This window comes from Sorex fumeus, unplaced genomic scaffold, assembly GCF_029834395.1.
Source record: "Sorex fumeus unplaced genomic scaffold, SorFum_2.1 ptg000047l, whole genome shotgun sequence".
Lineage (NCBI taxonomy): Eukaryota > Metazoa > Chordata > Mammalia > Eulipotyphla > Soricidae > Sorex > Sorex fumeus.
This window is the reverse complement of record NW_026606104.1, coordinates 42,799,795-42,826,482: the sequence shown is the minus strand read 5'-3', so window position 1 is coordinate 42,826,482 and position 26,688 is coordinate 42,799,795. Positions and strand designations below refer to the sequence as shown.

General features: G+C 52.9%; 1 protein-coding gene and 1 non-coding gene across 2 annotated transcripts in view; both read right to left on the bottom strand.

The window, feature by feature from the left end:
* Positions 1–1,844: 1,844 nt before the first annotated feature.
* The window catches only part of RPS6KA1 (ribosomal protein S6 kinase A1), a 41,051-nt gene continuing 16,207 nt past the window's right edge, over positions 1,845–26,688 (bottom strand). Inside the window, exons 3-22 of the mRNA XM_056122666.1 lie at positions 26,276–26,392; positions 25,934–26,015; positions 24,884–24,964; positions 24,446–24,525; positions 22,258–22,364; positions 21,457–21,494; positions 20,962–21,104; positions 20,317–20,387; positions 19,916–20,004; positions 18,957–19,021; positions 18,696–18,798; positions 17,127–17,257; positions 15,949–16,074; positions 15,219–15,308; positions 14,678–14,836; positions 4,625–4,786; positions 4,369–4,445; positions 4,104–4,221; positions 3,328–3,465; positions 1,845–2,856 (exon numbers count right to left, since the gene is read on the bottom strand). Of these exons, the coding sequence (XP_055978641.1) occupies positions 2,734–2,856; positions 3,328–3,465; positions 4,104–4,221; positions 4,369–4,445; positions 4,625–4,786; positions 14,678–14,836; positions 15,219–15,308; positions 15,949–16,074; positions 17,127–17,257; positions 18,696–18,798; positions 18,957–19,021; positions 19,916–20,004; positions 20,317–20,387; positions 20,962–21,104; positions 21,457–21,494; positions 22,258–22,364; positions 24,446–24,525; positions 24,884–24,964; positions 25,934–26,015; positions 26,276–26,392 (2,100 nt within the window). The 3' untranslated portion in view covers positions 1,845–2,733. The remainder of the gene's footprint in view (positions 2,857–3,327; positions 3,466–4,103; positions 4,222–4,368; positions 4,446–4,624; positions 4,787–14,677; positions 14,837–15,218; positions 15,309–15,948; positions 16,075–17,126; positions 17,258–18,695; positions 18,799–18,956; positions 19,022–19,915; positions 20,005–20,316; positions 20,388–20,961; positions 21,105–21,456; positions 21,495–22,257; positions 22,365–24,445; positions 24,526–24,883; positions 24,965–25,933; positions 26,016–26,275; positions 26,393–26,688) is intronic.
* Positions 13,199–13,337, bottom strand: LOC130032240 (small nucleolar RNA SNORA29). The gene has a single exon (XR_008793790.1). It is a non-coding gene; the product is annotated as a small nucleolar RNA SNORA29 (small nucleolar RNA).

The window sequence follows — 26,688 nt, the reverse complement described above, 5'->3', positions numbered from 1 at the left end:
GGACATTAAGTTCTTGTCCGAGGGTTTACTCGGCAGTCCATATGGTCCACTGAGCACTGCCAGGAGTAATTCCTGAGTGCAAAGCCAGGAGTAACCTCTGAGCATCACCAGGTGTGGACCAAAACAAAAAAAGGTGAACCTGAAATTTTCAGCAGTTGGCATCTCTGAGGAACTCAGACCTCCACAGTGGAGTGTAGCCGTAGGCATGGTAGCAACTGTTGGGATGTGAGTGTGGCTGCTGGGGCTTTGGTAAGGCAGGAATTTGGCTTGTCCCCTTCCCGAGGTCACCCTGGAAGTCACAGTCAGGGGCCAGTGTAACCGAGAAATTTTTGCAGCTAGTTATTCTCTTTCAAGATTGAATTGAGGCCAGAGTGATAGTACTGCTGGAAAGGTACCTGCCTTGCCCACAGCCCCCCAGGGTTCGATCCGCATCATCTCATGTGGTCCCCTTGAGCATCACCAGGAGTGATTCCTGAGTGCAGAGCCAGGAGTAACTCTGAGCATTATCTGCTGTGGCCTCAAAACAAACAAAAGCGGTTGAATTATGAGCTTCTGGAGCAGGGCCGGCATGAGCTGACATGGCAGCATAGTGGGCCATGTGTGTGGCTGCCGGAAGTACAGGAGGGGGAGGGCCACACTCTAGAGGTGGCGCTCACCCGCTCCTGACTGTTGTACACACTTGTGATCACATGTTATGATGCCTATTGAGCAAGTGGGGGAAGCTGAGGCTCAGAGAGAAAAAATATTCGGGTTTGGAGCTTTGGTTGTGGGGAAAGTTACCTATGGACGCCTATTCACCCATCACCAGTTCCTGGTTCTTGAAAGTTCTGTCAGATGCCTGAGACTAGACTTTTAACTCCTGAGCCTAAGTACCCAATCCCCTGCCTCCTAGCTGTCCGTGTAATTTCTTCCTTCCCCACAGCACCTGGTCTCCTCTGCTCCGGCCTCATGGATTGCTCACCCGATAACAAGCACAAGCTGAGGACCAAAATATTGTACACTGGGGCAGGTGTCTCCTGTGATAGAGAATGAGCCAAACACAACCTACAACCCACACACTTGAGTTCACGGATGGGTGGGAGATACCCATCATTAGCTGCTTCCCAAACAGCAGGCAGTATAATGAAATGGAGCAGGAGAGTGCCTAGAGTGTCCCCAAGGAGGGCAGTAAACCCCACTGGAGGTGTCTTAGTTGGCTCCCTGGAGGTGTCATTTGAATTTTCCTAAAGGGTGAATGGAGGTTAAGGAGGCACCGGCTGCAATGAAGGCGTCTTGGAAACAGGCTGGGGGCTAAGAGCAGTTCAGAGAGAGACTGAGCTTGTGCTGCACATGCGGAGCCCTGGGGTGATCCCCAGCCCCACAAGGCTCTGGGTACTACAGGGTGTAGCCCTGGAGTCAAGTGTCCTTTTGGCCCCCAGGACTGGACATGAGCAGCAGCACATTTCTGGAACCTATCACTGAATAAACTGGCCTAACTGTCCAAGTATTGTCATGAGTGGCCCCCAGACTGCCGGAACACTGTTTCTGAGTGCCCCCAACCCCACCAAAAAAAGGGGAATTGAACTGATGCTGAGTGCCCAGAGGGGTTACATCAAAGGAAGGTGCCAATCTAGGATGCGTTGGCAGTCAACGGTGGCCAGTATCGTTGCTGTTACCTATAGGATGGGTTCTCCTAGCAGGGGCGCGGGGGGCAGGACTGGCAGGACTCCCATCTGCTCCCCAAATGACCTGAGCTCCAAGCAGCTGGAATAACTGGCCCTGCTCCAATTCTTGTTGCTGCCAAGGTCTCGCATGCCAGATAACAGAGAAAGGACAAATTCAGGGAGGCAAAGTAGAGACAAATGGGCTTCAACTCAACTGTAAGTTTATTAGAAAGGCCATGGACAGATGAACCCTGAGTTACCAGCTGAAGAAAGAAATGAACAAAAGCCCCTGTCCGCGTTGGCCGGCCCCGGCCTCCCATGAGCTCGGTCCTGTGGCAGACTCTAACACAAAGTCAGCCAGAAAGTGCTTTCTGGGGCCTCCTCTGGGGCCGCCCCACCTGAATGCAGGGGGGCCCTCTGGGGGCCTGTCTGGATGCTGGTGCCTGGAGTGGGGAGCCATGGGGTCTTGGTCCTCCCCTCTAGCAGGGAGTGGTTCCGGACCCCCTTAGCAGAATGGCCGGGAAAAGGGGCTGGCGAGGGGTAGAGCAAGTTCTTCTTAACAGCTGCGAGTCTGGAAGGTGCTGGCCAGCCTTGGAGTGTGCAGATGGCTACAGGCGGCTGATCGTGGGGGTCCCAGGGCAGGCCCACAAAGCTATTTTAAAGAGTCTCAGCCACAGAGAGCCCTCCCGTGACTGCCCTTCCTGGGCTTTTCTGCTCCCAGAAAGGCAAATGGATCCTCTGAAAATGTGCGGAGGTTGATGCCATTTTTCTTTCCGTAGGCCCCTGACCACCGCCGGGTGTGACACCCCTCCCCCCACACCAACGACAAAACACACACACAAAAACAACAAAAAAGAGTTTGTACAGTGATTCGGTTTCAACCAGCAGAGCCTGAGCTGAGAAGAGTCCATCCTGGGGAAGAAGGCACTTCTCACACCTTAGAGGGGTGGTCTGGGCCGGCTGCCTCCGGGGCCCCTCGCAGAAAGGGGCGACAGCTCCTCCCGGCCCTGTGCCAAGGCCCTGCTCTTCTCTGGGAAAGAGCTTTCTCCATCAAGCTAGCGCCGCCCTGCGGCCTGGACGCCGGGGCCCCTCACAGGGTGGTGGATGGCAGCTTCCTCACCCGCCGCTGGGCCAGGATGGAAGACTCGATGGGCTTCAGCTGGGGAGTGGGCTTGGAGCTGTTGAGAGCGGAGTAGGTGGCCGCCATGGCTCCCTGGAGAAAAGGTGGGGAGTAAGCACCCAATGGTGGGGAGGGGTCCAAGGGAGGGGACCAGGACAGCCCCTCTCAAGGTTCCCAGTCCACTGACACCCCTCTGAATCCAGCCTTGACGGTCCTATACCAGGCAACGTTCTGCCTCCTCCTGCAGAATGGAAGCATCAGGGGCAGGGGCGAGGGTGCAAAGGGCTAGAGTACATGCTGAGCTGTGCATGTGGGGGCCTCGGGTTCCATCCCTGGCTCCTCACAGCCTCTTGTACACTGCTAGGAGTGATCCTGAGTGGCTCAAACAAACACAAACAAAAATAACAGGAGTCGCAGCTTCGGAGGCCCAGGGGCCTGGAGTGAACTGCTGACACCTACATGTTCGACCGGGGCTCCCCGTCATCACACAGACATGGCAGGCCTGGCTCAGCCACCCCAAGTCCTTCTCCATGGATCCCTGGCCTGGACCCCAGATGACCGTACCTTCACCAGCTGCGGGTCCTGGTGGGACAGCTGGCTCTGGGGAAGCTTGTCTTTCTGGGTGATCCACGGGTGCTGCAGAACCTGCTTAGCTGTGAGGCGTTGGTGGGGGTCCACGTGCAGCATCTTGGACACCAGGTCCTGGGGTGAGAGCAGGAAATGAGGTTGAGGGAGCAGACAGCTGGGTCCCAGTAAGCAGGAAAGGGCCAGGCACCGCCGAAACTAAGGCAGCAGCGCTGTGGCCCTTCTCCACCCTGCTCTGCCTGCTCAGAGCCCACCAGGGGCCCTCTGTAGTTTCTTCCAGAAACACCTTTCCCTCTCCCCTTCACCTTCTAGAAGCCACACAGGATGGTGAAAAGAATGTAAGGTTGGAGCTGTACAGCTGTACTGATTCAGACTTAAAGCCTCTCTCTTCTGCTGAGTTTCTCTGGGCAAGTAACTTCAACGCTCTGAGCCTCAGTTTCTCCTCTGAGAAGCAGATAACACCTGTCTTTTGAAGCCAATGTGAAGTGCTAGCCTTCACTGGGGGGACTCAGGCCGGGTTGCGATCCCACGAGCAGGGCTCCTAATCCTACAGCACCGCTCTGTCTCAGGGCCCGGGACACAGGAAAGGTCAGTGAACAACTAACTGAGTTGCCCAATGGCCTGAGAGTGGGGGGCAGGCTGCCTCAGTCAAAGGCCTCTGTGGAACATGAGCAGAAGAAGCCAGGCTGTGGGGCACCCTGGAAGGGGGTCCCACCTCTCCATCCCAAACAGGCCAGACCAGGCCTTGCACTCACCTTGGCTGTCTCTGAAACTGTATTCCAATTCCCCCCACTGAGGGTGAACTTCCCGCTGCCAATCCGGGTCAGGATCTCCTCTGGAGTGTCGCTGGGCCCGTTGGCAAATGGAGTGTACCTGGAGAAGAAAACCCAAGCCCCTGAGGTGCCCCTGTCCTCTGGGGTCTCCTGAGGGAAGCTTCTTCCTCCTCCTCTTTCGGCTTCCAAGCCAGGGCCACGCCTCCCCTCCAGTGGCACCCCCTGGGCCTGACCCCAGGGCACTCACCCTGCCAGCATGGTATAGAGCAGGATGCCGAGGCTCCAGATGTCACAGCCTTCGTCGTAGCCCTGGCGCTTCAGCACCTGGCAGGAGGGAGGCAGGGAAAGCGGACAGTGTAGGGGGCCAGCAGCCAGTTCCCCACAGGTGAGATTCTCCCAGGGTACGCTGGGAGCCCTGGACATAGTGGGGGCTCTGGGAGTGGGCCACGGCCCCTTCCTCCAGGTCTCCTTCCTCTGCCAGTCAGGAAGGCTGGGCCACTCACCTCGGGGGCCACGAAGTTGGCGGTGTAGCAAGGGGTCATGAGGAGTCCATTCTCCGCCCGCAACTGCTTGGCAAAACCAAAGTCACAGATGCGCAGGCACTCAGGGTTCCCCGACTCGTCCACATACAGGATGTTGCTGGGCTTCAGGTCCCTGTGCACAACCTGGAGGCGAGGGCAGGGTCCACTGTGGAAGGCTGCCACGGCCCAGCAACTGCCGGGGCAGGGGGAGCGGGACAGACAGGCCCAGAGAGGACAGAAGGGCCCAGAACCTGCAAGGAGGGGAAAGGGCTGGACTGGGCCGAGTGCCGCTAACGCTGTGGCATGAACCTCTCTAGGCGGTGCCTATGGCACACTCTTCAGAGACATTCCCATGCCTCAGTTTCCCGCAGGGTACTCCCCCCAGCCGACACCTGTTTCCGGAGCACAGCCACTGCTCTGCTCTCATCCCAGTTCAGGTCATCTGCCTTACCGCAGCCACCTCCTAACTCTGCCTGCTTTCCCTCGCCTCCCACTTTGTTTCGACCCAGAGCCTAAGAAACCCTGGTCTTGGAAAGCAGACAGAAAAGTTCCTGGTTCGTGGGAGACAAGAGGATGAGTTCACAGGGTCCTACGCGACTGTACTCTTGACCCTCGGTCTGTCTCTGGCCCTTCCGGGACTTCTGCCACTCTACTCGGTCCTCCATGGGCTTGCAGCTACACCTGCCTCTTGGCTAGTCCTTCAACAGGCCAAACACATTCCTGCCTCGGTGACTTTGCACTTGCTTTTTCCACTTTCTGGACATTTCTCCCTTATACACCTGCCTGGCTCCTTTGCTTGTTTGCTTGTTTTTTTCAGGTCTTAGTTCAAATGTCACCTTATATATCAGTGAGATTTCCCCAGGATTATTCTACGTGATACAGCAATCACCAACCTTTCTTCCTCAGGCTCCTTACCCTATTTGATTTTCATCTATAACATTAACAACAATTTGACATAACATGCACTTCTTTGTTTTCTGAATCTGCCCGCTGACATATAAGCTCTACCATTATTTTGCTCATAACTGGATCTTTCCATTTAGAAAAGTTCTGTGGGGTGGGCGAAATAACACAGGGTAGAAGGTGCTTGCCTTGCAAGCAGTCAACCCCGGTGTGAATCCCTGGCAACACATTTGGTACCCCAAGCACTGCCAGGGCTCACTCCTGAACACAGGGCCAGGAATAGCCCCCTGAACACAGCCAGGTGTAGCCCAAAAAACAAAAAAGAGAAAAGAAGGTACCAGCACGTAGTAGATATTCAATAAATATCCATCAGCCCAGAGAGACAGCTCAACAGGATGGAATACATGCTTTGTACCTGGCTAGGAGCCCTGGTTCCCCAAGCTCAGTCAGAAGTCACCCCCAAGCACAGATCTAGAAGTAGCCCCCAAGCAGCAAGGGGTATGAGCCCCCGCAACCCAAAATAATTCAATATCTGTCAAATAAGTGAACTGCTAACCCTGGTAGGCTTAAGCAAATGGGATTCCTCTCAACTCCCTTTGCTCACATAGAATCTAAGGGGCTGAACAATTTGCTTTCAACCTCACCCACTGTCTCTGCATATTTCTACTTGCTATCACTGCTCTAACCATCACCTTCCTTCACAACTTCCAGCCTCCGACCCTATTCACCCTGACCTCCCTGCAACAAGCCCTAGGGGCTGCTGACAGAGGGTAGCCTCTATGTTCCAGAGTCACAGCTTACTGCTCCTGCTCCCAGAGTTCCTGGTTCCCCCTAGGGTCATGGGTGAAGCCCTTCAGTAACTCCCCGCTACTTGCTACCTACTCACCCTGTCATCCATTCACCTGCAAAATCCCTCAAGTGCCCAGAGCCCCAGCTGATGGGGTGATTTCGGCCATAAAGGACTGTCCCTTGTCTGAGCACCTGCCCGCCTCAGCTTCCCACATGGCACAGAGCAGGCTGAGTGAGTTCTGTGCAAAGGGCACGTCATACCCTGAACCCGCACGGCCTGTCAGGGTCAGAGTATCAGCCCTGCAGCTGAGCCCATGGGGCAGGCCGACCCAGGGCAGCAGCGGCCCAGATAGGCCTCCCCAGAGGGAAGAAGAGCAGGTAGACAGGAGAGGAGGAACAGCACTGTAGGCTGCCCGGTGGAGGCACCTGCCCTCTTGGCCTGCCTGTACTATATCTCTCTCCTTCCCAGTATAATCACAAGGCCCAGAGGACAAGCCGGGCCTGGCACCTCATCTCCTTCTCCTGCAGTGCCCCAGTCAAGCTGCCCAGAGGTCAGGGATGCTCCGCTTGGTTGAGGAGCCAATCACTGTAAAGATCTTCCCTTTCATAAAGTGTAGGATAACACTGTTTGTCCTTTCAGCCTTGTCTCAGGAAACTTAGTTTATCTTAAAGCAATGTCCTTACTGTATGGACACAGGAAGACAGTTAATATTATGCCTTTGTAACTTGGGAGTTGACTGACTCCGAATAATATTTACTCCTGGGCATCGGCTTTCTCAACTCAGCTGCCCTTAGTTCCTAGCATCCCAAAAGCAGGGTCCCGACGAGGGACTGAATGGACCCAGGCCAAGCTGTGAGCTACCCTGGTATCAAAATGGGCCAGGCCAAAGCACCACAATACTCAACTATAAATTGAGAGCATGATCATGGACAAATGCTGTCATGATCCAGAAGTAACAACGAGATTAGGACCCTGCTGGGGTTAGGAAGACTAACCTGGCCTGAGGACTGTGGTCTGGAATATAAAATAGTGAGATGTCCTCAGGAAGAACCAAACTGTAAGTTTATATCTCTTACTGTGCTCATACAGCATGACATTGCTAGAAATATTAGAAGTAGATTTACTACAACTAGCTGAGGAAAGAAGAAAGCGACACACCCTGGATGGGATCCTGCCCTAAAGCGGATCTCATAGTAATCTGGAGTAATCTCCTTAGATGAGATTTTATCCTTGAGTTTTAATCTCCTGGAGGAGTGGTCTTAATCCTCTTTTTTGATCTGTTAATGTCCAACCCACCTTTGTGTCACTACCTTATGTGATTGCTATATAAACTAAGACTATAAGAGTGACAGGGTCAGAGGCTAGTGAGAATCAGGGGTCAGAGTCGGAGGCAGAAAGAGAGTGAGAATCAGGGGAGTGGGAATCACGGGTCAGAGTCAGAGGCAGAAAAAGAGAGTCAGGAGGGCTGGAGTGATAGCACAGGAGGTAGGGCATTTGCTTTGCATGTGGCTGACCCAGGTTTGATTCCCAGCATCCCATATGGTTCCCCGAGCATTGCCAGGAGTAATTCCTGAGTGCATGAGCCAGAAGTAACCCTGTGCATCTCCGGCTGTGACCCAAAAAGAAAAAGAAAAAAAAGAAAAAGAGAGGGAGTCGTCGGAGCAAGAAGTAGGCGAGGGAGCTCCAGAGAGAGAAGCAGAAGGGGAATCAGAGGAGAATGGAGAGGAGATTGGAATAAACTGCAATTGAGACCGACCAGCCTGGCCCTCATTCCTTCCTTTGCCTGCCCATCGCCAACAGCCGTCCAATCCAGTCCATACCTAGCGGCTTGAGAGCACTGAACGTGGGCGGCAAGAGAGAGCTGCCTGGAGAGCCCGCGAGAACACATCACACATCATCCCTTCCTTCCGTGTGAGAGTATATATTTTACAACAAAGCACTGCTCGCTGCTCCCTGGTGAGCAGGGAAGGCTGGGGCAGGGGCTCTGTTTTACAGAAGAGGGAACTGAGGCTATGCGGGAATCCACTGGGTGTGTCAGCAGAAGCGGAGGTGAGAGTGGGAGCCAGCGGTGACCTTAGTTTCACAGTCTTAGTGCAGCTCTGAGATCTGAGAACCAGGGAGACGGAAGTGGTCCATCTAGATCTCACCTTGCATGACAAGCAACTGTGGCCCAATGAGGCAGGGGCCCTTGAGACTTCTGCTACCTGCCCCCAGGTGTGTATTTTGGGGGACAAGGGGCAAATTCTCATTTCTCATTGCCCTGAACTGGGCAAGCCATGAGCAAGGCTGAAAAGGAACAGCTTTGGCTCACCCTGCCGACAGTCACCACGTGATATCACAGCCACCAATCCCCCAACCAAACACACCCACAGGGAGAGGGTTCAAAGGGCCAGAGTGCAGGCCTGGTCCTTTGAGTACTGCTGCAAGTGAGTCCAGAGCACTACCCAGTGTAGCCTCAAAAACAAAACCAAAACACACCCTGCACCACACAGATCAAACAAAATGTGCAGGTCCAAGACAGCCCTGCGCCAACAGACCACAGCCTCTGGCCGAGTCGTGATTTCAGTCCTGCCTCCACTGCAGTGCGGAGTTATGAGGCCAGGGACACATCACTTCACCTCTCTGGCCTAGAAATCTGAATATAACTGAAGCATCCAAATGGCCACAGGCAGTCTCATGAGTTTGAGGACAACCCAAGAGAAAAGCATGAAAGAACATGCCACATGTGCTGGAGAGGCGATGACTGAAAAGTGGAAAACACCAGGGGCTGGCAGGGACAAATCTCACACACCTCTACTATGCTTCTAAGTTGGTAAAATCAACTTTGACAACGTTCACAAAGGAAAAACACAGGCACCCACACCATTCCACAGCTAGGTACACACCAACGCTGAAAAGGTACAGTCACCAAATGATGCGTATCCCAGGCCAAAGCAGCATAACTTGTTAAAGGTCGAGAACAGCGATGACTCAATGCCCAGTAACAAGGGAACAGATCACTACAATGTGGTCTGATCACACAGCAAATGGATAGGGCCATGAGGATGAAGGAAGGACAGCCTCCCTAAAACGTACATGAATCTGAATCAAAAGCCAGATATGAGTGTTGATTCAGAGAATTCAAAGAGGGGTCAAACCAGTTCACGGCTATGAGAAGTTAGTTTAGAACTGGTAACCTTAGGGAGAGGAGAGGGGCTGGGAAGGGCATGAGAGGACTTTGAGGGAATTAGAAATGCTTCATTTCTTGATTATAAGTGCTGATTTCATGGGTGTATCTACTTTTTTAAAAAATTCACAGACCTGCATGGGGTTTTGAAAAACTGAAGGGTGGGATGGAGAGCTAATACAGGGGTTAAGGCACTTGCTCTGCACATAGTCCAACCCCATTAGATCCCCAGCACTACACACGGTCCCCTCAGCAGTGCTTAGGAGGGATCCCTGAGCACAGAGAGTATCACTGGGGATGGTTCTAAACTCTTTGTCCCTCCCCATTTTTAATTTTTCTATTGTGTTGTCTTGTTTGGGGACTTACTCCTGGCTCTGCACTCAAGAATTACTCAAGTTTGGGGGGACCAGGTGGGATGCCAGGGATAGAACCTCATTGCAAAATTGTGCACTATTGCTCTGGCCTCAACTTCCCAATTGTTTTTGAAGATTTTGGGTCTTACCCAGCAGTGTTCAGGCAGTGTGTTTGGAGACCATGTGGCACCTGTGATCAAACTCAGGCCTCCCACTTGCAGAGCACTGGCCCTTGGAGCCACCTCCCTGACCCCAGGACTTATATGATTTATGTCTCTGCAATCCTTTAGTAAGAGGTAACACTAAGGGCTGAAGAGTTGACCCCACTTCAATCCCTGGTAACAAGTATGGTCCCCTAGCATCACCAGGAGTGATACCAGGGCACAGAGCCAGGAGTAAGCCCTGAGCACTGCCAGGTGTAGCCCCCAAATGAAACAAAAAAAAAGATGACAACATTAAAACAGAATCGCCACCACACTCACAGCCAACCCTCCCCCCCCCCCCCCACACACACATGCATGAGAATGAATCCCCTGAAAAACCCAGGTATGCGCAACTTCTGACTAAAATCTCCAGGCTGGCAAGGAGTTGGGAATGGGTCCCCTTCTCCCATCTCCCTGTGCTTCTGGGTCCCTAGCAGTCACATGCACGAACTGCCTCTCGGCACCATATAAGTGCATTAACAGCCATGATCCAGAAACTCACAAATAAACCTCAGAGGACAACATTAAAACAGACCTAGGGAAAGGATTCAAAGGGCTTGTGCATATGCAAAGCTTGCAGGAGCCCTGGATTTGATCCCTGACACCACCAGGTCCCCCAAACAACACTGGAGCACCATCACCAGGTGTGGTCTAAAAACCAAAAAAAAAAAAAAAAAAAAGCTGGAGCTGGAGTGATAGGATAGTGGGTAGGGTGTTTGCCTTGCATGCAGCCAACCCGGGTTCGATTCCCAGCATCCCATGTGGTCCTTTGAGCACCGCCAGGAGCAATTCCTGAGTGCAAAACCAGGAGTAACCCCTGTGCATAGCCGAGTGTGACCCAAAAAAGCCAAAAAAAAAAAAAGTCACTGTATGAAGCTAACTGCATATGACAAGGTGCTCATTATCACTGATCTCAGGGAAATGCAAATCCAAACAATGAGATTATCACCTCACACCTGTGAAAATGTCCAGAAAAGGGTGTTAGTAGGATTCTGGAGAAAAAGCAACTCTCATATAATGACTGTTGGTGGGAACGTAAATGGGTCAAGTGTCTATGAAAAACAGTAAGGAGATTTCTCAAATAATTAATAGAATAATGGGACCAGGATGTGGTTCAGTGGCAAAGTACATGCCGTGCACATATGAAAGAGGGGTTCAATCCTCAGTAACACACACACACACACACACAAATTCCATTCCTTAGTATCTATCCCAAGAACACAAAACATGAATTTGGAAAGATGTACGTGCATTATGTTCATTGTAGCACAATGTACAACCAAGATCTAGAAAAACAAGTACAGCACGCAGAGCGCTTTCCTTGCACATGGCTGACCTGGGTTCAATCCCCAGAACTACATGGAACCCCCTGAGTACTTCCAGGAATGAATCCTACACAGAGAGCTAAGGGTGAGCCCTAAGGACCACTGAATATGGCTCAAATACCAACAACAAAAAAAAATGTATTATATAACAAGATAGAGACAAAGACACATATAAAAGAGAAGTCAAATGTGGCAAACTGTTAGGAATTGGTGAATCTAAAAGGAAAATTGGCCTTGTATTAATTCCTTGAGCTTTCTATATATTTGAATGTTTTCCTTAATAAAAAGCTATGGAAAGGGGCCATAGTGAAAAGGGGCCAAGGGGAAAGAGTGAGAGCATAGTGGGTAGGGTGTTTGCCTTGCACACGCAACCCAGCTTTGATCCCAGGCATCCCATATGGTCCCATATAGTCTCCCAAACAAGGGTATGACTGAAAAAAGTTAAAAAAAAAAAAAGCTTTGGGAAATCCATAACAACAAAAAAAGAAGGGATGGAAGAAAGGAGAGAGGCAGCTATAAAAATCTTAACAGTCCTTGGGACCGCAGAACATACAACAGGCATGGCTCTTGCCTAGGAAGCTGCCAAACCGGGTTCGATCCCTGGCACCCCATATGGTCCCCTGAGTACCGCCAGGAGGATCCCCGAGCACAGAGCTAGGAGTAAACCCTGAGCGCTCCAAGTGAGGGAGGCCCCAAAATCAAAACAAATTAAAATTTTACAGTATCTTAACAATTCTTGAACCTGGATGATGTTTATATGGGAATTGCTCGAAGTTTTTCATAACAAAAACTTCCTTTTAGGGGTCAGAGAGATAGTACAGTGGGTAGGACACTTGCCTTGCACACAGTTGACCTCAGTTTGATCCCAGAGCCCCATGTAATTGCCCCAACCCTGCCAGTAGGAAGTCCTGAGCACCACCTGGTATTTTTAAAAGTTTATTTTAAGAGTTTATTTTAAACAGACGCATGGGCTGGGGCAGTGTCTTGGGCACACTGGTGGTGGTGAGGTGAGGGAAGTCTATACCAAGACCATATTAACACCACTGTAAAAAACAATACTGTATAAGCTGTGTGTAAAAAAGTAAAACAATAGGGGGCCAGAGCAATAGTACAGTGGGTAGGGCACTTGCCTTGCACACAGCTGACCCAGGTCTAATCTCCGGCATCCTGAGCATGTCAGGAGTGATCCCTGAACACAGAGCCAAGAGTAAGCCCTGAGATAACAGGTGTGGCCTCAAAACAAAAATAAACAAAACTATAATAATTTAATTAAAAAAAAAGACATGGGAGGAGGCTGGAGAGATAGTACAGCAGGTAGGACATTCGCCTTGCATGCAGCCAACCTGGATTCAATCCCTGGCATCCATATGGTCCTCCAAGTACCACCAAGAATAATTCCTGAGCATTGAATCAGGAGTAACCCGTGAGCATCACTGGGTGTGGCCCCAGAAAGACAAAAAGAAAGAAAGAAAAAGGACATAGGCTGGGGTATGGCTCAGCAGTAGGGCAAAGGCCTTGCATGTGTGAGGTCGGGTTGGCCCCAACATCATGCACACACGAGTCCACAACGCAGTCCAGTTTCTTCTTCTGCCCCTGAGTGTCTGTGGTTTTCCCAGGGGCTGGCTCTGACCCCTGCCGCTTTCCCAGCCCAGCAACTCTTTTTCCTGTTCTTTATTCTTTCTGGTTTTGGGGCCACATCTGGCAGTCCTCGGGTCTTACTCCCGGTGGGCTCAGGGAACCATATGTGGTGCCAGGCTCAGCTCTGTGCAAGGCCTATACCCACCTTACCCACTCTACTATGGCTCCAGTCCTCTTTGTTTTTATGTTCACCATTTCATGTTAGAGAAGGACACAAAGAAATCCTCCCTCTCCCGATCATGGCAATTTTACTCTATCCCACAAGCACAGCCACTAAAATCTATTAGCAGTAGAGACTGTGGGAGTGAGATGGAAGAGACCCAGCATCTTTCTTTTTCTCATACAGGTCCTGGAGGAGCAGCTCAGGAGTTTGCAGACAGGGAAGAGGCTCTGAGCTTTCCCCACTCACACACGAGACTCGAACACAGCCAGTCAGATTCCAGAGCATGCATCCTTCACCCCACCCTGGGGCAGAAAGCACCCTCACACATCCTGTTTGGGAGAGAAACTCAGGCTCTTTCCAGCTCCGATGTGCCAGAAGGCACTTTTCTCCCCACCTTGTGCAATGATCAAGCCACGCCTTTGCCCTCCCCGCACCCCGTGCCTCCAGCAGTGCTTCCTCCAGCTCCATCGTGGACCCTGGCAGCTTCCCACAATGACCAGCCACCTCCAGAGTTGGAAAACACTCTCCCTCGTGTCCAGCTGCCTCTATTCGACAATCTGGCTCCACTGCCACAGGCTCTGAACTCACAGCTCTGAGTCTTCTCTTCTCCCCAGCAAAGGAGGCCCCCGACAGCACCTACTTAATAGAGTGGCTGCAAAAAATCAGCCTAGCACGTGGCTGCAATGCGGCTGCGCTATATCTCACACTCGACACCACTGGTGTAGAGGAGTAGCGCACCACCTTAGATGAAATGGAAAGTAGAAGGCAACCAACCTCGATTAAAAAGATATTAGCACACAGGCTCAACCTGTAACAACAGGCTAGTAATCTCTTATACAAGGGCTTAATGGCTCCAGGGTGAGAAACAACAATCTTTACACACTTTCTTGTAAGAAAATTGTTTTTGATCATTTTTAGCAAATTAAGCATAACAAACAATACAAAATAAATTATTTAGGACCTGCTGTTGGGGCAGGCTTGGGTGGTGGCTGGCAGGTGGGAGGGTGTAATGGTGGTAATGTGGTGGAGTTGGTGTTGGAATATTGAATGTAATAAGTTATTGTGAACAATTTTAAAAATTAATTTTAATTAAAATTAAAAATCAACTGAGGGGTCAGAGCAATAATAAAGCAGGTAGAGCATTTTTCCCTGCACGCAGCCACCCCAGTTCAATTCCCTGGCATCCCATATGGTCCCACAGCACTGCCAGGAGTAATTTCTGAGCTCAGAGCAACCCCCTGGACATCTCTAGGTGTGGCCTCAAACTAAAAAAACAAAATCAACTGAGATCATGTAAGGGAAGAACTCAGTGTGGTGCCTGGTATCTAGAAACACTGAAGAAATGCATTTTCACAACTTGTTCTTGGCTCTCCCTCCCTCTTCTACTCACCCTGTTTCCTGTACCTGGCTGCTCTGCCAGGCCTCGGGGCTATACTCTGTGGCAATAGGACCTCCAGCAGCCTCAACCCCACGACGTAACCCACTCAGACATACCCCCTGGGAGTGCAGATACTCCACGGTCTTGCTGATGGTGTATAGAACGCAGCTAGCCTCCCGCTCCGAGAAGAATTTCTGCCTGAGGATCTTGTCCAGTAGCTCGCCACCCCGCATCAGCTCGGTCACCAGGTACACGTGTTTGCCGTCATCATACACCTGCCAGAGACTTCACTGTGGGCCCTTCCTGGATGCCAGCGTGGGACCCCAGGGGACCTGCCCATTCATAAGACCAGGACAGAGGTACATGCATGCAGGACACACAGCCAGGACTTTTAGGGGTCCTGAAAGGGTTGTCACTCTGGACCCCTGTCCTCCCCAGATAGGACAATGCGGGAATGTCCCCTGGTGGACGGGAGAGATTTCAAGTTGGAAATGGACAGTCCTGGGGGTGTAGCCAGACAGGAAGCAACAAGGGCCCTTCATCCCATGCCATAAGCAGTGGAGAGACTCAGTGACAAAGATTAGGCATTCCCACTGAGCCCCTCCAAAAGCAGAGTGCCCCAGTGCCCACCATAGTCTCAAAGCACTCCCCACTCACATCTTTGAGAGTGATGATGTTGGGGTGCTGCCCGTACCGCAGAAGAATCTCAATCTCTTCTGAGGGATCCCGCTTGCTCTTGTCAATGACCTAAGGAAAGGGGTGCATGTGCAGTGTTAGGTCTCTCCCTGCTCCAGAGGCCACAGGGCAGGGTCCCTGTCTTTCACCCAAATGTCCTGTTCCCATCTGGAGCCTCAAGCAGAAATCTTCTCCCCCATCCAGCTACAACTACAGGGGCGCCTCCCACAGCCTCTTCAGAATGGGGTCAGTCAGGGCCGGGATTAGGGTTAGGGGACAGGAAAGAGTGATGAGGCAGGGCTGGAGCTATAGTACAGTGGGTAGGGCATTTGCCTTGCGCACGGCCAACCTAGGTTCGATCCCCAGCATCCCATATGGTCCCCCTGAGCACTGGCAGGAGTAATTCCTGAGTGCAGAGCCAGGAGTTACCTCTGTGCATCACTGGGTGTGACCCAAAAAGAAAAAAAAAAAGAGTGATACTAGTCCTGCAGGTGCCCGATCTCAGTTTGATCTCTGGCACCACAAGGCCCCCAAGAGTCATCAGGTTTAGCCCCCCTAGGCCGCAAGCTGATTGTGTTTGAACAGCACCGGATCCTCAGGACCTGAATGCAACCTTCTAGTAGGTGGCCAAGAACTGCCAGGAGGGAGCTCCTCTGAGCACTGCTAGGGAGGGTCTCCCGACTCCCACCGAAAAGAAAGGTCAGAGACTCACCTTGACAGCATACTCTGTGTTGGTGGCTTTGTGGACACAGCGCTTACACACAGAGTAGGAGCCCACACCGATGGTCTCCTTTACCACGTAGCCATCGCTGAACACCAAGTTCTTCCCGTGTAGTTGCTGCAGGAAATGAGGGGGGTGGGGCTGACGTGCCAGTCTCACACCAGGGTCCCAGGGTCAGAGAGATGGCACCGGGCAAGGACAGGGAGCTGGCCAGGAATCTACCCCTCTTTGGGGCTCAGTTTTCTATGTTCCATGATAGGTACACAGCAGGTTCCTGGACTGCTCGGTTGCAGTATACAGGGTGTGTATGTGGGGGGGGGGGGGGGGGGCGGGGGAGCAGGCAACAAAGCAGCAACCCACACAGGTCTCAGTAGGAGCCCTTGGCAGGGATAGAGGGGTTGTGCAGGGGCTCTGAGAGGACTGACAGGCCTCAGCGGGTGAAGGGCCCTGAGCTGACAAGCTGGCTCCTTTTCTGGGTGACAGATCCATCTCACGGGTTATCAGGGTTTGAGACACTAATCGCAGCAATGCCTCTTGTGGTGCTGGGCACAGTAGACCCTTATCTCTCCTTTCATCAGGAGATCTCACATGTTGGGGATGGCCCTAGCAACTGCCACAGTCTTCTCGTCCAGCCTCTCTTTTGGACATAGAAGTGCTAGTTGGAGAAATGACACAATCACCACAAATGCTAGCTCATGTCATCCTCTCAAGGACCCTGCGGAGGAAGGTTCTCTCACCCCTCACTCCTGAAAGACGGAGAAATTGAGGTCAGCTCAGCCCCCTCGGCTTGTGACCCTGGAACCCAAGCAACCAGCTCAAGTTGACATTCTCACTTCAGAATCTAAGTTTGCTCGGGAGCCAGGAAGGTGGACAGATGGCAGACTAGGGGCAGACATGAGTCACCTCCCGTCCCTGTCGGGAACCTGATAGCCACCTCCAGGATCACCACCCCCACAGCCCACCCCCACCACGTCCTTGCATCAACGCAGGCCCCACTGTCTGGGCTCTGCGCTGGTGAACAAGTATCTGTCATCTCTGCTGTACAAATGGATCCCGAAGAAGCTGAATGGCAGTGGCCTCCAGGGTGGCACAGGGTGAGAACCTACATCCCCATGCCATGTGGCTAGCAGGTGGTAAAGGGTAACTGAGCAGCCAGCTCTGTCCCTTACCTGAACCACCGAGTGCAATGGTGCCTGCGTGGAGCGAGGTTTGCCATCATCATCCATCAGGCCAGTGGCCACGAAGCTGAAGCCACGGAACAGTTGATGGGCGCCCGCACTGGGGGGAATGCCTGGGGAGTCTGGAGGGGCAGAGAAGGGGCATGAGTCTGAGTGGCATCCCTGACCCCAAGGTAGCCCCACAAAAAACAAAGGAAGGGCATCAAGGTAGCAGCATGGGGGACCATTTGTCCTAGGCCTCTGCTTGCCCAATTCCAGCATGTGTTTAGACCAGCCCAGCCTGGTGGGAACAGAAAAGGCCCCAGATCAGGGTCTGGTCTATGCCCAAACACTTCATTCCTTCTAGATGCTTCTCCCCAGCCTCCCTAACTTGGTTTGCCCCCTCAGCACAGCAGCTAGTCAGAGAGTGGCCCCACCAATCTGCTGCCCTACCTGTGCTTGTCATCCGGCTGCTCCCTTCTTTCCACAGGAAAACACCCCTTGGCCAGGCAGGTGAGATCTTAGCCACTCTCTCCCCACCCATTCCTTGTTGCCAAACTTCTTGGGGCCTTAGTCTCTGAGCCACCTTCTAGGCTGTTCCCGCCAGCTAGGTAACCTATTCCTTGCCCACGCGTGCCTCCTGGTAGCTAGGGAGCACTGCTAGTCAGACTGCACCCGGTGCCTATTTTCACATCTCTCTCCCCACAGAAAGCCTGTGCCTGGGTCTCCCCATCTTCACATGGGGGGTCCGGTGCAGTCACCCAATATAAGAACAGAAATCAGGGCTGGAGCAAGAGTACAGCAGGTAGGGCGCTTGCCTTACATGTGGCTGACCCAGGTTTGGCTCCCAACATCCCATACTGTCCCCTGAGTACCAGGAGTAATTCCTGAGAACAGAGCCAGGAATAAGCCCTGAGCACACCACCATGTGTGGCCAAAAAGAAAAAAGAAAAAAAAAATAGGACAGACTGTTCCATGTGCTCAGAGATGTGCAAGCCATCGTGAGAATGCCCACACACACATCCTGACCGCCTGTCTGCCAAAACCTGTCCCTGTGGGTGCGTTGTCAACTCCCAGTTACCCAGCCAGAGGTTAGGACTGACCAACCTCCCCCCTAGACCTTGAGTTCTCACAGAAAACCTGGGGACCCAGGAGGTCTGTGACTGAGCCCCGGTCCACATGGATATCCTGAGGCCTGGTGGGCAGCATAGCCAAAGCCAATCCCCACACTTGCTCCTGACACACAGGCATGACACCTTAGCACTGCCACCACATAGCTCCACCTCACCTTTCTGCCAGGTCAGATATTTTAGCCCTGACGCCAGCATGAAGCTGATGTCTAGGGCTGACAGTGGGCTGGAAAATGCCTTGGGCAGGGGTCCTGATGTCTCCATGTGGCCTTAGCTTCCCACAGCCCCACCCTCAGCCTGACACAGAGACACTGCAGAGATGCAGGACAGAGTGAGAGACTCCCCCACTGACAGCCCCCAGTGACCGCCAGTCACTGAGCCCCAGCCCAAGGTGCCCTGAAATCTGCTCCCCTCCCGGGCCAGCCCCAAACAATCCAGACAAAAGACATACCCCTGGGGGTGCGGGACGTGAACTCAGTGTCAAAGTAGAAGGTGTCGTCGGGCTGAGCCACAGCTGGCTTAAAGGGGGGTTTGATCTCCCGACGGTACAGCTTCTGCAAGGTGGGGAAGCATGAGGTTACCTGAACCAGCCCAGGAGCTCCCAGGCAGGAGAGGTGGTAAGGCAGAGCCCCTCCCCACCACCTGCCGAAGAAGCCTGGGGGGGACTGGGTGGGTGTGTCCATACCCCCCCACGGGGTGGGTGCACACTCACGTTCCAGTCGATGGTGGAGTAGAAGACATGCCGCTTGATCTCCTCTGCCCCATCAGGACCAGAGCCTGGAAGAACCCAAGAGACAGTCAGCTCCTGAGGAGGCACCCCCGGAACCCCCTCACATGCCTGCCATCTAGGACCAGCGGCTGGAGCCGTCCACTGAGAGCAGAGTTGGGGGAAGGACTCAGGCTGCCCCCAATCTGTCCAGCCATCACCCTACACCCCACTCAGCATTTTCCATTCGCTAGAGCCCTTTATGAGGAGGAAGGCCCAGGGTGGGGGCCAGGCGACCCACCCAAGGCTACAGAGTCGGCTTGGAAGCGGGGCACATTCTGAGAGCCACAGAGAGGGCCCTACCCCACCGCCACCCCACGTCCTGGGGTTCTTATCCATGGCCCACGTCTGCCATGGGCCAGGATCACCCTATTCGCTCTCAGGGCCTGGCCTGGACCTTTTAAAGCAGGTCGAGATCTAGGTGAACCCAGGAGCTAAACAGCACATGCGCTCTGTGGGACCATGGGCCTCACCCACTCCAGAGCCAGGGGAGCCAGCCGGAACCTCACCACCCCTGGGACAAGGGCCAGTGTCCAGAGCTGCTTAGCACCCATGGGGCCCTCATCCCTGTACCCAACATTCCTGGACAGCCTCCGTGGGTCTGCAGCAAAGACCTGACATAGGAGCCTGTGCTCACACACTCACGTGCTCAAGCCTGTGCCAGCAGCCTGGGCTGTGAGCTGTGTGGGGCCTCTGTCCTTGTCCCAGGGGGTGGGAATGACTCAGTTCCTGCCTACCCCCACACACAGGTCCCCCCTCCCAAACGCCACACACAGAGCCAGAAAGGAGGGGGGCCAGTGGCATTGTCTGCCCACACAAAGGACAACAGACCCTTTCAACCCCAGATGTGGCCTCGTGGCCCGCTGCGGCTCTACCCCACTCCCTCTGCGGCCGGAGCTGCTTACCAAGCCGGTTGGCAGGATTCCGCTTGAAGAGAGCCCGCAGGAGGCTCTGGGCTTCTGTGCTCAGAAACTGGGGCATGCCTAGCTTCGCCCTGAAACAGCCCCGGGCGTCATCAGGGGGAGCCCCGCCCCAGACCTGTCTCCCCTCCTCCCTCTGGCCAGGTCTGGTTTCTAGCTCAGTCCAGACAAGCCACCTACTAACTCACCTCCTGAGGGTTTCGGGGACCCCTCCCACAGGCCCAGGGAAAGAAAGGGAGACCCTGGGAAGCGCAATGCTCACCCCCAGAGGACCAGCTCATGAGTGGGGGAATCTGAGGCAGCCACAGGGTATTACTCTGGCCCCCAAAGTGGGGGGACTGCGGGTGGGAGGGACCCAAAGGTGTCAGGGAGGGGAGGGTGCATACTTCAAAATCAGTGTCATAGTCTCCTTCCGGTCCTTCCCCTGGAAGGGCAGGGAGCCTGTCAGCATCTCGAACTGCAGAGAACAAGAGTTCAGTTAGCTCTGTCCTGGGCTCCTCTGCCCAGGCCACTCAGCTTCAGTCCCAGGAGTCTAGCAGGCTTGACATATAGAAGCCCAAGTCCACCTGGGCCCAGACTATCAGCCCCTCACCTCACTGTCATCTAGACCCCTGGGGGCAGCTCTAGGAGCCAGAAACAGGGAGTGGCTCTGTCCATGGCTAAGGGGTGGGCTCCGGGCTAAGCCCAAGCCCAGGACCCTTCTAAAGAAGGGAGGCTAAAGAGACAGTAAGGCGCGTGTCATATATGCAGCTGATCCCAGTTCAATCTCCAGCACCATGTATGGTCCCACCAGCAGCACCAGAAGGGATGAGCACAGTGCCAGGAGTAGTCCCTGAACACCACAGCATGTGGCAAATAAAAAGGGGGGGCCCAAAAAAGAAGGAAATGAAATGAAGCTTAGGTGTGTTGAAAGGTGTGTTCAGCTAGGCTGAGGGAAAGGAAAGCCACACAGACCATCAATCCCCATGTACAAATAGAGAAACTAAGGCCCACAACTGAGTTGGCAGCTTCAGCCCTGCCTGAGCACTCACCATCAGCACCCCATAGGACCACCAGTCAGCACTGTGGGTGTGGCCCTGGCGGCTGACAACCTCAGGGGCCATGTACTCCACCGTCCCGCAGAAGGAATAGGCCTTCTTCTCGTGGTCAATGGCTTCCTTGCTCAGGCCAAAGTCTATAGCCGGAAGTGCAAGAGGACACGTTTTCAGGAAGTCCTACCTGCCCCACTGCCACCTTGCATCCCCAGCCTGTCCCCTCACCAAGGCTCTCAGGGATGACCCCCAACACCCGGGGGAAGCTGAGGCCCAGAAAAGTGCAGTAACTTGCTCAAAGTCACAAGAGGGAAGCAGTGATTCCAACCTAGACAATTCTGGGAAGCCATGGCTTTAAAGCCCTTACAGGGTCTGGTACAGACATGGGAAGAATGAGATCCAAGCGCTCAGCCCAGCCCCATGACCAGCCCCATCCATGATCACAGCTAGTTAGTGGTAGAGACAGGGCTAGAAGGGACAGGACTCCCCACTCACCAGTGAGCTTGATATGGCCCTCCTCATCCAGAAGGATGCTGTAAGGGAGAGATGGGTCAGCATCCTTCAGTTGTGGCCCCTCCATGGGTTGTGGTAGCGCTAAGGGGGATGGGGGTTAACCCAGCCCAGAGAAGGTGTTTCATTCCGGTCCACCTGATGGAGGAAGACTGGGTGGGGGGACAATGCCTCACAGGTGTGTTGCCTACTTTCTTTGCTAATCCTGAGAAAACTGTGAGCTTGGTACCTCTGAAATGGGTAGAGGTATGTTAAATGGGGCGATTTTAACAGTGGGGAAACCAAGGCTCAGGGAAATTAATATCCCCCCTCATGATGAAAGCTAGTAGGTGGGGAGATAAGATTTGAATTCAGGTCTGTCTAATTTTAAAAGCAGATCTCATTCCACTCACTGCCACCCCTGGCTTCTAAGGTACCAACCAAGGATATGGAGATGCTAAAGAAAATTCTAGAACATTTAAGAAGGCCATATCAAGAAACAGTTTTTACTGGCAACTTCTTGAGAGGCACACTGGATTAGCAAGAAAGGTAGGCAAAGCCTTGGGCATGGGGCAGGTGGGGCACTTGGACTTTACTTAGGGCCATACTAGTGCATCATCAGCCCCCCACCTACTGCCTGCTGCACCCCCATTCGGCTCCCCCCACCCTGGGACAGTCCAAGAGAGGGGGGCTTTCTCAGGTAGTGCTGCTACGCCCACATCCATGAGAGTGGGTGGATGGGGAGTCCGGGGGGGCCTCAGGGTCTATCTCTGCTCTCCGGGGAGGCAGGCGGGGGCCTTCACTCACTTTTCAGGCTTCAGGTCTCTGTAAATGATGCCCAAGCTGTGGAGGTGGTCCAGGCCCAAAGCCAGCTCGGCTAAGTAAAATTTTACATCCTCCTCTGTGAACATAACCTGCAGCAGAGTGGAGAGAGTCAGCTGGGGAGCTTCTGCCTCAGGAGCTGGGCCACTGGGTGTCAGCAGCTTCCTGGGCAGACCCTCAGACACCCATGTCCAACATTCTTCTCTTTATACAGGAGTCTAACATGTGGAAAGTCCATATTACAAGGCAGTGTTCATAAACAGCAAATTATGAGAAAATGCCGCCATCAGGATGGTCCAGAAGCGGCAGCAGAAGACAAAGATAAGGATATTTGCCTGCTAATCAATGCTCCATAGTAAAATGGAACGAGGACTTTCTCCAGATTCCAGTAGGAGACATTTTTAGGTGAGGGGGCCACACACAGTGGTGCTCATGCCATACTCTTGCTTCTGTGCTGGGGGATCACCCCTGGTGAGGCTCAGGGACAATAAGTAGATCAAACACAGGCCAGGCACAAGCAAGGCAAACACCCCACCTGCTGTACTACCGCTCTAGTATGAACCAATCTCTAAGATATACTTTCTTGAGAAAAGTACAGTCCAGAACAAGCCAGACAGAATCATATTTTTACATAAGCAAGTATGAGACAAGATTCAGGCCACTAATTGGACTGACTTGTATTTATAAATGGAATCGAGCTTAAATAAGAAACCAGTAAAAATGTTTATCTAGACAAAGCGTGGGAGGGAGACTGCTCAATACATATGTTGGATTTTTTAAATCATATAAATATATGATTTAGTCAAACATTAAAAAAATAAAATTTGGGAGCTAGAGAGATAGTACAGTGGGTCTTGCACATGGCAGACCCAGGTTTGAACACTGGCATCCCATATAGTCCCTTGAGCACTTCCAGGAGTGATTCCTGAGTGCAGAGCCAGAAGTAACCCCTGAGTATTAAAAAATGGATGTGGCAAAAAGAAATCTAAATAAATAAATAAATAAAATTAGATATAACTTCTGGGGGCTGGAGTGATAGCACTGCGGTAGGGCGTTTGCCTTGCATGCAGCCAACATGGCCGACCCAAGTTCGATTCCTCTGCCCCTCTCAGAGAGCCCAGCAAGCTACTGAGAGTATCTCGCCTGCATGGCAGAGCCTGGCAAGCTACCCGTGATGTATTCAATATGCCAAACACAGTAACAACAAAGTCTCCAATGGAGACGTTACTGGGCCCGCTCAAGCAAATCGATGAGCAACGGGAAGGATAGTGACAGTGACAGTGATAACTTCTGGGCCAGAGGTAGTACAGTGGATACAGAGCCTGCCTTGCACGCAGCATACCTGAGTTCAATCTCCAGCATCACATATGGTCACCCAGCCCATCAGAAGTGATGCCTGAGCATGAAGCTAGGAATAAGCCCTGAACAATGCCAAGCGTGACCCCCAAACCAAAATAAATAAATACTTAAAAGTTCTGCTTATCCCCATTCAAATCCCCAGCACCACAAATGCCCCCAAGCACCACTAGGGATCACTCCTGAGCACAAGACCAGGAATAGCCTCTGAACACTGCCAGGTGTGGCCCTAAAACAACAGAAATAACTTTGGCTCTCTTCCAAAGTCAGGATGTATTAACAGTCCCATGTATTGACCTGGCTCCAAACCTTACACCAATTCAACAGCTAGTGTTGTCATAAGATGCCAAAGTATTAAGCTTCCAGGCCAATGTGATAGTAGTACGACAGGTAGGACACTTGCCATGCATGTAGATGACCCAGGTTCGATCCCTGGTACCCCTTATAGTTCCCCGAGCCCACCAGGAGCCATCCCTGGGAATAGAGCCAGGAATAAGTCCTGAACACAGCTGGGTATGGCCAAAAACAAAAAAAGCATCAAGCTTTCTGGATGGATTTGAAAGACTGAAGTGGGAGCCAATCTTAGCTCCCCAGAATTAAGGCAACACCAGATCCAGAGTCTCATCCTCCTCAGTCCATCTTAGGGGATCTCTGAGGCTTTTTCAGGGGGTAGGAGGTGGTTCTGGGTCAGGAACTGCTGGGTAGGCCTAGACACCAAGTCCAGGCACACCTATCCCACCCCTTCCCAGGCCTTTTGAGGAAAGATCTCATGGACTCAGCTCCTTCCTGGGGCCCTCTGCAGTAAGGTGTAGCTCACCTCTTTAGAGAGTCGTGTGAAGAGGTCCCCGCCACGCAGAAAATCCAGAATCAGGTAGAGTTTTCCCTCTGTCTGGAAGGCTGGGGGAAGGGGACAAGGCCAGGAGTTAGCTGGGTCGTGAACCCTGGCCCTCTGGCCCTAGGGACCTTGGTCAGTCAGGTAGGAAGTGGGGCTGCAGCCCACAGGCCAGGCCAGACTGGCAGATATGGTGGGAGGGGACTTGAGCAATAGTACAGTGGGGAGGGCACTGGCCTTGCATGTGGCTAACCTGGGTGTGATCCCCAGTACCCCATATGGTTTCCCAAGCCCGCCAGAAGTGATCTGAGTGCAGAGGCAGTATTAAGCCATGAGCACAGCTGGGTGTGGCCCAAAAACAAACACACAAATAAAAAAAAAACAGGGTGGGAGTGGGAACATGGGGAGGGGTTGCTGTCTCACCATAGTGTAGCTTCACCACAAAGGGATGGTTTACGTCGGCCAGGATGTCTCTTTCCATCTTGGTCCGAACACGATCGCGCACTGGCCGGAAGAAAGGCAGTCACCACTGGTCTCGTGGCAAACAGGCAGCCCAGGCTTGACTAAGAAGAGTTCGCTTTCTCTTGTCTCTTCCCCTCTCACGGTGGTGCCTGGGCTGGACCTTTGGCACCCTGACACTCCTCAGAGTAACTTCCTACCATGTCCCACTAAGCAACCTCAACTGGGTCAGTTCGACCAACCTACCCTTTTATGACCCTCAGCCTTGGCCCTGTGAACCCTGAGCACCCTCTTCACCTGGCCTGGGCTCAGGGGGAGCTGTCTGAAAAGGCATATCCTGAGGCCATAATTCATACACATGCATCTGAGCAAGACACACACACACACAACCCTGGGGACAAGAACATGCTGCTGTGGGCGTGTGCCTAAGACATTAATATTAATCCTATAGCAAATCATGACACTTCAACTTCAAAGAATTAAAAAAAATCCTTGGGCAATGCTGATGATCAGAAGGTTCATCTTTGACTAAGTTCAGGACTCACCTCCTCCAGGAGTCTGCCTTAATGGGCTAACCGGAGTAGCCCCTCTGTACCTCTATAGTTTTGGTGCTTCCCCCTTCAGAACGCCTTTTACTCTTGGCTTTAATTGTCTGCTTCCCTCCATGCTGTGGCCCTGCTGCAGTTAACTATCTGGATCATGAGTTCCCAAATACCCCTAATATCCTCAAAACACCCCCACACATTTGCTTGGTAAACTGTTCCTCCTTCCCCTACTCATGCTCCAAGGAATAACCCAAATGGGTCATCCTTATGTGAGACCCCCCGCTGTGAGCCATAGCCCACCCCCCCCCCCCTTTGACTTTTCTTAAAAATGTAGGATCCAGGCAAGGTGTTGGGCTCTTTTTCTTCAGATCACGTGCCCTGGACATACACTGCCATCCCACTCAGCCCTAAGACCCCTGCAAGCAATCCTGGCCCAGCTGGGCCCTGCACAGAAGTGGCCCCCACTAACCTTTCAGTGTCGCCTTCTTGAGTACCTTCATGGCATACAGGTGTCCATTGTCTGGCCGGGTGACTTTCCGCACCAGGAACACCTGGGAAGGTCGCAGCAGGAACACGACGTAGAGTTGGCAAGGCTGAATCTGGGAGCATCCACCCTCCAAGACCCAGGCTCCACCTCTCTTTTCCCTGAGCCCCAAGTTAACCTCCTTCCCTTCTAGGGCACCAGCTGACTTTTCATCCTCCCTCCAGACCCTCCTACCCTAACCAGCTGGTCTCGGAGCCCCAAGGTAACCCCTGACCTCCCCCTCTGATATACCTAGCACTGCTCTCCTGCTATGAGCTTAGGACTCACTTTGCCAAAGGATCCCTGGCCCAGAACCTTGAGGAGTTCAAACTGGGACGGGTCTGCCTTCTCGGAGCCAGCCTTGACATGGTGAGTGATGGAGATCTCCTTGAGGACGCCCTCATCCTGAGGGGGAGAGAGAGAGATGATGGGGATGGGATCGGGGCCCTCCGTACCGAACCTCCACAGACAGCCTCCACCCCCGGTCCAGTCAGAGAGTACCCCTGACCAGACCTGCCTCCAATCAGCAGACGCCAAAACGGCCTCCAAGGCCAGGAGGAGCACAGTACCGGTGTGGGGGGGTAGGAGGATAAGACCCTGCTCCTGCTGCTCCTCCTGCCCCAGCCTAACCAGTCCCAGTGAGGCACAAGCACAAGTAGGCCAGGCCAGGCCAGTCCCAAACTCTGGCTCTGGCCCACAGA